The sequence below is a fragment of the Ursus americanus genome, chromosome 34 (genome assembly GCF_024610735.1).
Source record: "Ursus americanus isolate L20-20 chromosome 34, mUrsAme1.1.p, whole genome shotgun sequence".
In the NCBI taxonomy this organism is placed as follows: Eukaryota; Metazoa; Chordata; class Mammalia; order Carnivora; family Ursidae; genus Ursus; species Ursus americanus.
The window spans coordinates 10,767,073-10,780,122 of record NC_142160.1 but is presented as its reverse complement, the minus strand read 5'-3'; the positions used below and the strand labels follow the sequence as shown (position 1 = coordinate 10,780,122).

General features: G+C 42.8%; 1 protein-coding gene and 1 long non-coding RNA gene across 5 annotated transcripts in view; one reads left to right on the top strand and one right to left on the bottom strand.

Moving 5' to 3' along the window:
• LOC123776492 (uncharacterized) overlaps nt 1-13,050 on the top strand; it is a 103,098-nt gene that overhangs the window by 56,614 nt on the left and 33,434 nt on the right. The window lies entirely within an intron of this gene.
• Nucleotides 7,942-13,050, bottom strand: part of PIP5K1B (phosphatidylinositol-4-phosphate 5-kinase type 1 beta) — a 295,798-nt gene continuing 290,689 nt past the window's right edge. For both annotated transcript variants that reach the window (XM_045772497.2, XM_045772498.2), the window contains one exon: nt 7,942-8,697. In XM_045772497.2, coding sequence (XP_045628453.1) covers nt 8,695-8,697 — 3 coding nt within the window. In that variant the 3' untranslated portion in view covers nt 7,942-8,694. The remainder of the gene's footprint in view (nt 8,698-13,050) is intronic.

Genomic DNA, 13,050 nt, shown 5'->3' with positions numbered 1-13,050 from the left:
TGTCCATTAGTTCTGTGGCAGAGGCCATAGTCTCTTTTTCTTTCCTTTGTTGGGGGTTCCTCCTCCTTGTCATTCTGATAAGGTATGGTTGCAGGGATGTACAGAGTCCAAATTATTGACCAGGACCCAAGCAAGATGCACCTGTTGTGTAGGGACCTTAGGGATGTGGGCTTCTTGTTCTTTCAGGCTGCCTTGTTGGGGAGGGGCCTGCTGCACTGATACTCAGGCAACCCTGTTTGGGCAGAGTTGTGCTGCCCCCCCTGGGGTAGGGGGATGGGCTCAGTGAGAACCGGTTTTTTGGGGCTTTTGTTCTCTGGCGGCTTTCCCTGGCAGCTTTCTGTGTCTCTTCTGAGAGTCAGAGCAGCAGTGACCATATCCAAGCCTCTGTCTCAGAAAAGAGAGATCGCAGTCTGCTCTTCACTGAGCTTTCCAGGCCACACTGACTTCGTTTCTGTCGGTGCAGCTAAAAACCCCGCAGCGTCCCAGATTGTGTGTCCTACAGCCACTCTCCCAGTCCTCGCTCCTAGGGCCAGCACGTCTCTGTCCTTTGTGCTTCTAAAACTGCCAGCCGCCCTGGTTTGCATGTGCGCTCCCAAGTTCCAGGTTTCAGTCTGGTTTCCCCACGGCTACCGGCCTGCTAGTGTGGCCGCTCCCCAGCACAGGTGGCTACTGCTTCCCAGTGCCTGAGCGCAGTGGCTCCCTCCCCCTTCCGTTTATCTTCCGATATTTGCACTCAGATTCACAGCTCCCGCTTCATACCTTGAGACCAAGAGCCCGAGATGTTGTGTTTGTAGAGATCCACATGTATCTTCTTATGTCTAAGGCTGATTTCACAGGTGTTCAGGATGGTCTGGTAGATATCCAGCTCGATTCAGGGGACTGGTTGAAATAGGGTCCCCTACTCCTCTGCCATCTTTCCCCTTCTCCCCCCCTTTTTAAGATTGATTGATTTATTTTAAAGAGAGAGTGTGGTGGGGGTGAGGGGGAGAGGGAGAGAGTCCCAAGCAGACTCTGTGCTGAGCGTGGAGCCTGAGGTGGGACTTGATTTCATGACCCTGAGATCACACCTGAGCCCAAACCAAGAGCTGGTAGCTTAACTGACTGTGCCACCCAGGCACCCTTAGATCTTCTTAAATTTGTTGAGGTGTGTTTGTGGCCTAATATGATCTATTCTGGAAAATGTTTGAGGCATACTTTGCTGTTTTAGAATGGACTGTTCTGAATATGTCTATTAAATCCATCTGGTCCAGTGTGTCATTCAAATCCATTGTTCCCTTGTTGATTTTCTGTTTCGATCTGTTCATTAAAGTAAGTGGTGGGTTTTAAAGTCCTCTATTGGTACTATATTATTATAATCACTTTCTTTATGTTATTAACTATTTCATGTATTTAGGTGCTCCTATGTTGGGTGCATAGATATTTATAATTGTTATATCTTGTTGGATTGTCCCCTTTATGATTATATAGTGTTCTCCTTTGTCTCTTATTACATTCTTTGTTTTAACGTCTATTTTGTCTGATAGAAGCATTTCTACTCTAGCTTTCCTTCAACATCCATTTGCATGATAAATGTTTCTCCATTCCCCTCACTTTGAATCTGCAGGTGTCTTTAGGTATAAAAAGAGTCTCTTGTAGGCAGCATATAGATGGGTGTTGTTTTTTGTTTTTTCTTAATTTTTAAGAAATACTCTCTACACTCAGCATGGGGCTGAAACTCACTGTCCCAGATCAAGTTGCGTGCTCTACTGACTGAGCCACCAGATGCCCTTGGGTCTTGTTTTTTAGTCCACTGTCACCCTGTGTCTTTTAATTGGAGCATTTATTCCATTTCCATTCAAAATAATTATTAATACATGTGTATTTATTGCCATTTTATTGTTTTGCAGTTGTTACTGAAGATTTTCTCTGATCCTCTGTTATTTTTCTCTCTTTCATGGTTTGCTGGTTTTCTTTAGTGATATATTTGGATTTCTTTCCCTTTGCTCTTTGTGGTTACCATTAAGTTTGTATCTAATATCTTCTGCATACAACAGTCTGTATTAAGTTGACGGTCACTTAAGTTTGAACCCATCCTTTATTCCTCTCCTCCCAATGTTTTACATAAATGGTGTCATATTTTAGAAGCTTTTATTTTGTGAGTTCCTTGACTGATTTTTTTTTTTTACAGAAATACTAATTTTTATTGTTTTTGTGTTTCCTATCCTCATACTGTCGTTTTTGCCTTTCCACTCAAAGAGTTCCCCTTAATATTTCTTGCTGGGCTAGTTTAGTGGTCATGAACTCCTTTAGTTTTTGTTTGGGAAACTCTTTATCACTCCTTCTATTCTGAATGATAGCCTTAGTATATAGGGTATTCTTAGCTGCAGATTTTTCCCATTGAGCACTTTGAATTTATCGTGCCAGGCCCTTCTGTCTTGGAAAGTTTCTGCTGAAAAATCCTCAGATAGTCTTGTGGAGTTTCCCTTATATGTTACGGTCTACCTTTGTCTGGCTTCTTTTAAGATTTTTTTTTTTATCACTATATTTTGCCATTTTCATTAAATAATGTCTTGGTGTGGATTTGCTTTTGTAGATTTTGTTGGGAAGGGGCTTCTCTGTGCCTCCTGGATCTGGATATCTGTTTCCTTCCCCAGATTGGAGAGGTTTTCAAGAATACTTGAATTTTTAAATCATATTTTCCACCACCTTTTCTCTTATTTTTCTGGTACTCCTAGGATACAAGTGTTACTATGTTTGATGGAGTCACAGAGTTCCCTATGTGTATTTCTGTTCTGCATAATTCTTTTTTCTCTCTTCTATCCAACTTTATTACTTTCTATTACTCTGTCTCCTAGGATATTAATTTGTTCCTCTGCTTCTTCCAGTTCATTCCATCAAGTGTGTTTCTCATTTAGTTAATTGAGCCCTTTTTCTCTGCTGTGTTATTCCTTATCTCTGTGTTAAGGGTCTGTTATCTTCTACTCTTTTTCAAGTCTAGTGAGTATCCTTATGATCACTGCTTTGAATTCTCCATCAGGCATGTGACTTTTATCTGTTTTGCTTAGATCTCTGGCCGTGGCATTGTCCTGTTCTTTCATTTGAGGCAAATTTTTCCGTCTTCTTATATTGTCTGTCTCTGTGTCTGTTTCCGTGTGTTCGGAACATCAACTACATCTCCTGTTCATGAGGGTGATGGCCTTATGAAGAAAGAGTTCCTCTCATGCCTTGCAATGTAGTGTCCCCTGTTGCCCAGGGCCCTGTTACTAGGGTGCTTCCAGGAGTATCTGTAATGTATGCTGCCTCAGCTCTGCTCTCGTGTACCAGCTGCTTTATCCTTCAGGCCAGTCATCTGCAGTGGTTCTTTTTGCCTGTCGTGGGCAGTGTTTGTTCCCTGGCCTGAATGCGGTGCATTTTAACTAGGTGTGCTCTGGTCTCTTTGTGAAATGAGAACTACCACTACCGCTGCTGGAACCAAGGCCTTGCAAAAGTCTCTGGTCAGGAGATGTCGTGTGAATGGGGGTTTGGGGCTCATCTTCTGGGGGAGGGGGCCCCCTCCATGCTAGGACGGAGGCAAGTGTGACTGGCGTGGGTGGTACCACTGGGGTACAGGGGGCAGGGCTCAGTATAATTAAGTTAGGTAGTGAGTGTTGGTTCCTGTTGGTGGTCCTGTGCTGATGCTGAGGGGTAGAGGAGTGAAATGGTGCTGGCCAGTTCATGCTCTGAGATGAGTGACTAACCTCCCCACCACGTGCCCCTGGTCCTCTTCAGATCACTGTTTCCATGCTGTATGTCTGCGGGTTGTTGGCTTGCCTTCTCTTCAAGAGCAGTGCAGTGACCTCTGGACCATATCCAGCTAAGCCCACTGACCGTGAAACTCCAAACTTTAAGCCCCTTTGGTCCCAAGAACTGAGAAATTCAGGGCTTCTCACTTTCCAAGCCAGTTGCTATGGGGATTCCTTTTCCCTCTGTGCTCCCCTGTGTGCTAGTCCCTCACCCTTCTCTGCAGCCACAGCTCCCTCCTCACCACAGCAGCCGTGATCTCTGTCTCTCCGAAGCCATGTCTCCACACTTCCTTCCTTCTTTGATGTGGCCTCTGTCTTTACTTGTGGAGTTTTTTTCTGCCAGTCTATAGATGGATTTCTGGGGTATTTAGGATGAAATGATGGTTACCTAGATGTATTTGTAGGACAAGGTGAGCCTATGGTCCTACTCTGCTGTCATCTTCCAGAGGCTTCCAAGGTATGTTTAACTTTATAATAAACTGATATTTTTTGTCCAGAATGGCTGTACCATTTTGCTGTCCTACCAGCAAAATGAGAGAATTGCTTTACATGCTCACCAGCACCCGTCATTGTCAATTAAGAAAAATTTAGCCATTTTAATATATGTGTAGTAGGATGTCATTACGATTTTAATTTGCATTTCTCTAATGACTAATGATATTGAAACTCTTGTGCTTATTTGCCATCCATATATTTGCTTTGAAGTGTCTATTTAAATCTTTTGACCGTTTCTTTTTCAGTTTTAATATACTTTTTTGGGGAATAAGTTTAGATTTACACAAAATTTGCAAAGATAGAACAGTTTCTGTATACTCTTGACCCACTGTCTCTGAATGTTAACATTCTGCATAGCTATGGTTCATTTGTCCAAACTAAGAGATTAACTTTCATACAATACTGTTAATTAAATTCCAAACTTTATTCAGATTTCACCAGTTTTTCTAATGTCCTCCTTTTTTCTTTTTCTTTTTTTCCCCAACTCTAGGATCAGTTCTAGGATACAGAGAGTTAAAATATTATGCCCTCACTTTAAAAATCTCTCAGGTATCTTTACCTTCTTGGAGAACTTGTGCCTAGAGCATCTGACCTCGAATCTTGAGTCGTTTTTAGATCTCCTCCCTTGTTGTCGTCTTGGAATTTCCCTTTACCTTCACCCTGGGGATTCTTTTCACCTCCCTCTTGGGTTCGATCTTAATTTCTGGATCCTATGTCTTTCCTTTCATGGCTTTCTCTTACTTGGTTTACGCTCTCATTTTGGCAAAACATATCTTTTTGGAGGTTCTGGATAAAGGGCAGATGGAAATTATTTTTGTACGATGATTCTACTCTTACATGTAAGTATTTTTTCAGGGTGAAACACGGATGTAGGTATTGCTGAAAAATATTTTGTGGATGTGGTTAAGGGTCTGTAATTAGTTGACTTTAAGTAAAGAAGATTACCCTTGATAATATGGGTGAGCCTCACCCAGTCAAGTGATGGCCTTCAATGAAAAACTAATGTTTTCTAGAAAAGAAATTCTGCTTCAAAACCCTTCTATCAAACTCATGCCTTAGTATCCAGTCTGCTAACCTGCCATTTGAATTTCAGATTGGCCTTCTCCTGCAATCATGTGAGACAGTTTCTTAAATCTATTAGCTATGTCTATGTCTCTGGAGAATCCTAAGTAATACACAGGGTATAGAATTAGAGATTAGAAATAATTTTTTTTCTCAGAATTTTGAAGGCTTCATTAGTTTCTGGCTTCCAGTGATGCTATTGAGAACTTTGATTGACTTTTGACTCTTGAGCTTTATATAAAATTAATTTTACTTTCTGAAAGCCTATGGACTCTCATGATCATCCCTGGTAGTTTGAACTTGCAAGGTCAGGTTCATTTTTTCTATTTTTCTGGGTACTCAGAGTCCCTTTTAATCTGGAAATGCATGTTTTTTCATTGTGGGCAATTTTCTTACATTTTTTGTTTGAAGGTTTCTTTACCTTCTTGTTCTCTGTTTCCCTTTGTGGAAGTCCTATTGGATATGAGATCTGGTGGAATTGCCTTCAATTTTTTTTTTGTTTTGTTTTTGTTTTTGGTATTCCTTTGCTCCTTTTAAAAATCATTTGGATATTTCCTCAACCTTATCTTCCAATCATTTTCTTAGTTTCTAACTTCTGCTAACATGCTTTTATTTTCCATGGTTTTACTTTCACATGTTCTTCTATGCTTTCTGAATATTCACTTTTGTAATAGATCAGATCTTACTTCATGGATGCCGTATAATTTGTTCTCTGGAAAGACGTAATGGTAACTTTTGTTTTGAACTTTGTGCTTTTTTTTTTTAACATTTTATTTTTATGTAATCTCTACACCCAGCATGGCACCTGAACTCACAACCCTGAGATCGAGTTGCATGCTTCACTAATTGAGCCAGCCAGGCGCCCCTAAGTTTGCTTTTATAGACCCTGTTTCCCGCAGTCCCCAATTTTCTGTTGGTGTATGTCGGTCTCAGAGAATTTCCCGACATGTTTTGTGATCCTTCGTTGGCTGTTCATTAAGAGTGGGGACTAAATGCTATGAGCACTGGTGGTCAGGGGAAGCCTTGCAGCTGAAATTCATTTAGGGTGCCCTGGCTGAGTCAATGGCTGGGGAATCTCCAATGTTATTATCTTTAAACTTTCTCCCTTGGTAAGGTAACCGTATTTTAGTGGTCCAAAACGCAACAGTTTTGAGAATAAAAGAATGTCCTGTTGTTATGCCTGAGTGTCAGGCATAAACTCAGACTATCCTAGGCAAATTAGAGGATGGTCATCTACTTCTTGATAGTGATATTTCTCATGGGAAATCTTTCCATATTTGGTATAGATGCTGGAAGTCAGATTGTCTGCATATTGGAGCTGTGTGGAGGAAGAGGTCTGGAGGGTCTCCTCATTCATTATAGTCTTAAGTTGGAATCTGTCCAAATGCCAATGAGCAATAGAACAGAAATTTATGGAATATTCCTACAACGGAATACTACTCAACAGTGAAAAAGAATGAGTTTCTACTACACACAACAAAACGAATGATTCTTACATAGTGTTGAATAACAAAAAGCCAGATAAAGAGTATGTACTATAGGATTCCATTTATATGAAGTACAAGAACTGGCAAAACTAATCCATGATAATAGAAGTCATAACAACTTACTTTTTGGGCATTGGTAGGCATCAGTCCCACCAGGGGAGGCCACATGAAAGAGTCTGTAGGTTAGATAAATAAGTAGGTTTAAAAGTGGACAGGGAAGAGTGGGGTTCAGCGAGGTAAACCCCTGTAGTCAGAGTATCTGATAGCACCTATGGCTACGAGGGAAAGAGAGGCAAGGAATCCTCAGTGGTCTATTTCATTAGAATTCCCTGTTGAAATCCCAACCCAGGATAGATTGCCAGCATCAACTCTGCAGGCAAAATTACTCCTTACACGGAGTAATCATGGCTCTAGGTTGCATTTACAAAAGTTAATACCATGTTTGCTTATAAGAATCTGCTTGCTTGAACTTGAAGTATTTTACACTGAGCATCCTAATCATCAGGAGTGTCTTCCTGTGGTCTTGGTCATATTACTTTCTAAGGACTTTCCCCCCCATTGTATGATTAGGGAGCCTTTTAAGCCTTTGCCGTTTGAGACACTAATGAGATTGTGTAGATTTAAGCAGTAATTGCTTATAATAATCACTGCCTCTTTCTGCTGAGTCAGTTCCTTGGTGAGAAGTATACTTGCCAGTCCTATGACCTCTGTCCTGTCAACGTCATTTGCTTTGGCTCGTGACATGTGAGCAGAAGTTCCGTAAGCCACATACATCTAAGCGGAAGCTTTAAGAGCTCCTATTGCCAGTTCCACTTTCATTCCCCCCCCACCCCCCGCCATAAAAAGGGCATGCCCTAGATAGGAGCTGCTCTTGATTGCTATGAAGAGATTTGGGGATTGTTTGTTACCACAGCATAACAGAATGAAAGCTGACTAATACAACAGGATATTTGGGAAGTCTCAAGAACAAGTCGAGTACAATATGCTACTGTGTCTTCTCAGGAACCAGAAGATTTTCTCTCCATCTATCATGAGAGTCCGTTTACTTAGGGTCTCTGAACATCTTAGAAACGGAGGAGTATCAAGGTTATCTTTTTAATTAATAAAAGAAATATAAAGACCATAAACCATTGGAATTAATGTACTACCACAACTGAGAACAAAATATTTTATTTCTCTCAATAAAACTATAGTTTACAATAGTATTTACTAAATAAATTATATAATTTCTCTTTTACAAGCAATAAACTAAATCACAAATATTTCAAAGACAACGTATGTACACGACATAAGGCCTTTTATAAATAGCTTTGCTTTTCTCATTTCACTAGTAAACAGTGAAAAAATCTTTATAGAAGCTAGTTTTCTATAAAGTATACGCAGACCTATTACACTGATCTTTATATGAAACCAATTTAAACTTTTAAAGACATGGGCTATGATTATAATTTTGCAAATAAGAGCAGAATTTATACTTTGTTTACCATTTTGCATGGATGGATTTTTAAAAAATAAGCAGATTACATATGTTGCTTATGTATAATCAGTGGATGCATGCAAAACGAAATAATGCAAGTGTCAACAGGAAAATAGCACTTCCAAGTCCCAAATGGTGATTGGCAATGGTATAGAAAGCAGCTGAAATACAGCGCATGCAGTTCTGCACAGTTGAGCAAGCAACAGCAAATGAGAGAATAGTGTGGTATCTTTCACATCACATCTGCTGATCAGCCTATGGACCAAGGCTCCCCTGACATGTTGCAAACTCCTAAATCCAGTTGATTATTACTCTGTGTGCAGCGGGGGTCAGCCAAGTTCCTCTGGGTAATTCCGGAGTGGAGAAACTTCTCGTCCACAACTGTGTTCATGTCTCATGGTCACCGTTTCACTTACTGGGGGGAGAGGGGATAAAAAAAGAAAGCAAGCAGCTGTAAGACTAAGTTTTGGCACTGATCGATAACTGCTCCTCACGAATGGGAACACAGTCATTATTTCTCCTGCTGTCTTCCTCGTACCTGGGAAATGTGCACGTAGAAGGGGGGGTTCACTAGGCTCTGGGATCTTCTGCGATGCTTAGCATAGCACTGGCTTCTCTGGTGGGACCTACGGCGTGTAATTACACCAAGGCGTATCGAGTTCCTCCTACATCACCGCACGGTGGTATAGCAGGCTTGAAGCCGATCGGACAACTTGAGCATAATCCTGAACTCATGAGTGCTGTGTTCACTTTCAAACACCATCCTTGTGATAGGGGAGTAAAAATATGTCCAGAAAATGTTTTTTTTAAAAGACTTATTTTAGAGAGAGTGAGTGTGAGAGCACCAGAGGCAGAGGGAGAGAATCCTAAGCAGACTCCGTACTGAGTGGAGCCAGATGCAGCGCTCGATCCCACGACCTTGAGATGACTACCAGAGCCGAACCAAGAGTTGGACGCTCAACCGACCGAGCCACCTATTTTCAAGTTCATTTATAATCTCTAGACCCAATGTGGGGCTCGAACTCATGACCCCGAGATCAAGAGTCGCATGCTCTTCTGACCGAGCCAGCCAGGTGCCCCTGTCCAGTAGATATTTAACCTACAGTGGTAACCATTTACAGTCAGACACTGCTAATTCAATCTGTGACAGGTAAACCAAGCTACCTATGGGGAGGCAGTACCGTGTTCAGTTTTTAGAGACAGACACGGTGGGTTAAACCCATTGATTTCCTCGTTATTACAGCTCCAGGACGTTAGGCATATTACTGAACCTTGTTTTATCTGTACAATGGGAGTAATAAATCCTACTTTATAGGATAGTTATAAGGGATAAACTTTTCTTTGGGGAAATACAGTGTGTGTATCTATGTGAGTGTGGGTGTACACACACACACACACACACACTCTATACACACAAACGGTATCATTTAGTGCCAGGCATGTGCTTGTGTCCACACAACAGCAGTCGAGAAGGTTGCAGCTGGGATCACAGAGACTGTGTGGCCCAACACATGCACTTGGAGGCTGAAAAAAAATGAATAAAAAGTTTTGAAATGACTTTGCAAATTAAGAGACTATGTCAAAGATTCTATTTAAAAATGAGTATTTTATCATGTAATTTAAGCTTAATGAGAGTTGTAATTTTTATTAGTTTCCACTTTGTTTCTTACTAATCTAAGTCAGGAAGGTTTGCCTGCTTAAATGTCCAACTTGCTCAAACTGTCACAAGCGCTCTTTCAGCAATAGCTCGTGTTTGGTGCCATGAGCTGTAGCAGTGGGCAAGGCAGAAGCCGCCCCCATTCTCAGGACAGATGTCTGTAAAGTGGACTCTGTTCAGGCTCAGTCTGATAACTTGGTGTGGTGCAGATCAGTCAGGGACATAAAAAAAATCCACATAAAATGGTATGGTCCTACTGATCAGCTTTATAAATCTTCCTTTCTTCCTTTTTTTTAAAAGATTATATTTTAGAAAGCATGTGATCATGGGGGGGGTGGCGAGGGGGAGAGAGAGAGAGAGAGAGACCCAAGCAGACTGTGCCAAGTGCAGAGTCCCACGTGTGGCTCTCATGACCCTGGGATCAGGACCTGAGCTGAAGTTGGACACTCCACCGACTGCCCCACCCAGGCGCCCCTGAATCCTGCTCTCTTATAAACACAACCAAACACTGAAAGATGATAGTTGTGTTCTTGTTCTCTAGATCACAGTTGGAGGTCTGTGTCTGGGTTCTAATGTTAAACTTGGAGAAGGCCATGACCCAATTAGACCCATGCCTGAGATGACCCACCAGGGAAGGGCTCCAAACCCAAGACGCCATGAAAATGGCAAGAAATCTAGGTGTTTTGGACTAGAAAAGGAGACCTAGGGATGGGGTGTAGGAGCCATCTTCTAATATCTGAAGGCTGGCTAGGGGGAAGGAAGAGTTGGGTACTAGCTTAGTCTTAGGATACAAGTTCTCAACAACAGTGGCCCAGGTGGCCATGATTCTGGGGGTGGGGGTTAGAATATCAGGACGTGTGACGTGAGCAGAGCAGCCACAGCTTCACCCCTCTTGTCTTTTCCTGTCAGGCGCCCTGACCCGCATGGCCTACCCCAGGCGTCCAGTCTCCCATCTGTTGAGACCAGTGGGTGACGATATATGGCTCTAGGACCAGAACTGGGACAAACTCACAGAAGCCAGTTTAGCTTCAGCCTGGAAGTGTTTTCTGACCAAAGAAATGAGTAGTCCGTGAAGGAGGGGGTGGTTGCTGTCCCTGGGGGCTGATGCTGACCAGCTTGTGGGTAGAGCTGAGGCGGGAGACCCAGCCTCCAGAACGTACTCCATGTGTGGCGGCCAGCTGGGGGGACTTGGGCGGTCACGGTGGGCTGTGGCAGTGAATCCAGAGTTCCGTTTCACCCACAGGACTCTGTTAAATACTGCCGATAAATTTATATCCCCAAATAACTCAGGATATCGCCAAGACTTCCTGTATACAAATTAATCTCTGAAAAAGCTCATATTGGGGTGTTTTCAAAATGGGTTAAATCGATAATTTAGTCAAAAAAACAAGTGAGGCTTTATAATATATTCTTAAAAATAAGGAGTCATTTCCAGCTCTGGTCATAAAAATCCTTCATATTCACACTTCGTGAGTTTTTATCTTAAACTGATGACGTAGAAGTTTCTATAAACTTGTACTGACACCCGCTCTCAGCTCCAGGGTGCAAGAATGTCTAAGTGGGGTAAGAACTGCCAACTCTCCATCCATGTTATAACATAACCCTGGGATGACATGGTTGGTTACATGAAAGTGTGTGTTGGGCGCTAATTTATAACTGTAATACAATGAGGTGGCCTGGTAGGTCTTTAAGTCTGTGTGGAATCTAAAAGCACAGTGTCTCCCTGCTCAGCCGCAGGGAGAAGTCTGCAGAAAGCAGTTTTATTATCCCCTTATTTAGTAGAAGACGTGCTATAATTTTCCTTCAGATTATAACCCTCCAGCCCTGTATTACCATCACTGGAGAGACCAAAGCAGCAGCTGACTACCCTATCAGGACACCACGAAGCGCCTGAATCAAGTCTTCACGATGGGGTACCCATGCCACGTCCCTCCAGCTCCCCAACACGAAGATGGGCTTCTCACGGTATCCGTGCCCAAAAGGGTAGCAACTTTTGAGGTGACCTAAGAGTCAACCACCCCTGGCCTTGTGGCTTTTGAAACAGAAATGGGTACTGGCGTTTTGGCTAGAGAACTCAGCCACATCTCAGAGCAGAGATGACAGACAGAAGGTCAGTTGAGCCGAAGCCATCTGAACGGCCGTGTGGAGGCGCGCACGCCATCATCTGTCCGCGGCGATGCCAAGGGTTCTGCCTACAGCATGTGATTTGAGAGTACAGGGTGTTTTAAAAGCAGAGACCTGAAGGTACAGGTGTGAGAGTAGCTGATATGAAAAGTAAGAGTATTTAGGAACAGACAGCCCCCAACGTAGGACAGTTTGACTTAGGATCTTCTGCCTTGGATGGCGCGAAGGTGGTGTGCATTCACAGCAGCTCTGTTCGGATGCGAGTTCTGATCTTTCCCTGGGCTGGTAACACACGGTGGAATCTTCTCAGGATGCTGGGCAGTGGCAGCAAGCCCCCTTCCGGTCAGCCACGCGATCACGGTACAGGGAAAGCTGTTCTGGACCCAAGAGACCATTCTGCCTCTCACTTTCAGTACAGGGCTCAAAAAATTACACTTCATTATAAAATGAACTTGGCGTTAGATGATTTTGCTCAACTACAGGCTACCGTCAGTGTCCTGAGCGCTCTGAGGCGGGCTAGGCTGAGCCATGGTGTTCAGCAGGCTGGGCGTCTTAAATGTGTTTTGCATTTATGATATTTTCACCTTAGGATGGGTTTATCGGGAGAGAACGCCATCATAAGCCAAGATCTGTATTTCTGTGGCCCAATTCCTAGTGTTACTTATTCCACATAGGTGTTTATGTCTGGGAGTGGGTGAGACAGAAATGTATTTTTATTTCCACTAAAACCCAGGGACTTGATTTTATGATGGAAACTACACAATAATGCACACATGGGGTCGAAGATGGCAAAGCTTTTTCATAATTAGAATTATGTAAAGCACAAACACAGAGAAAGGACAACAGCAAATCAAAAGCAGTCACTTTTCTAGCTAACCAAGCAGCCCTTTCTGAGGTCAGCCTGCACTGTGGAGGGAGGCCAGATACCCCCGGGGGACCCTAAAAGTAGAGCCCCCCCAACGTGGGCTTCCCAGAGCCATGTGCAGA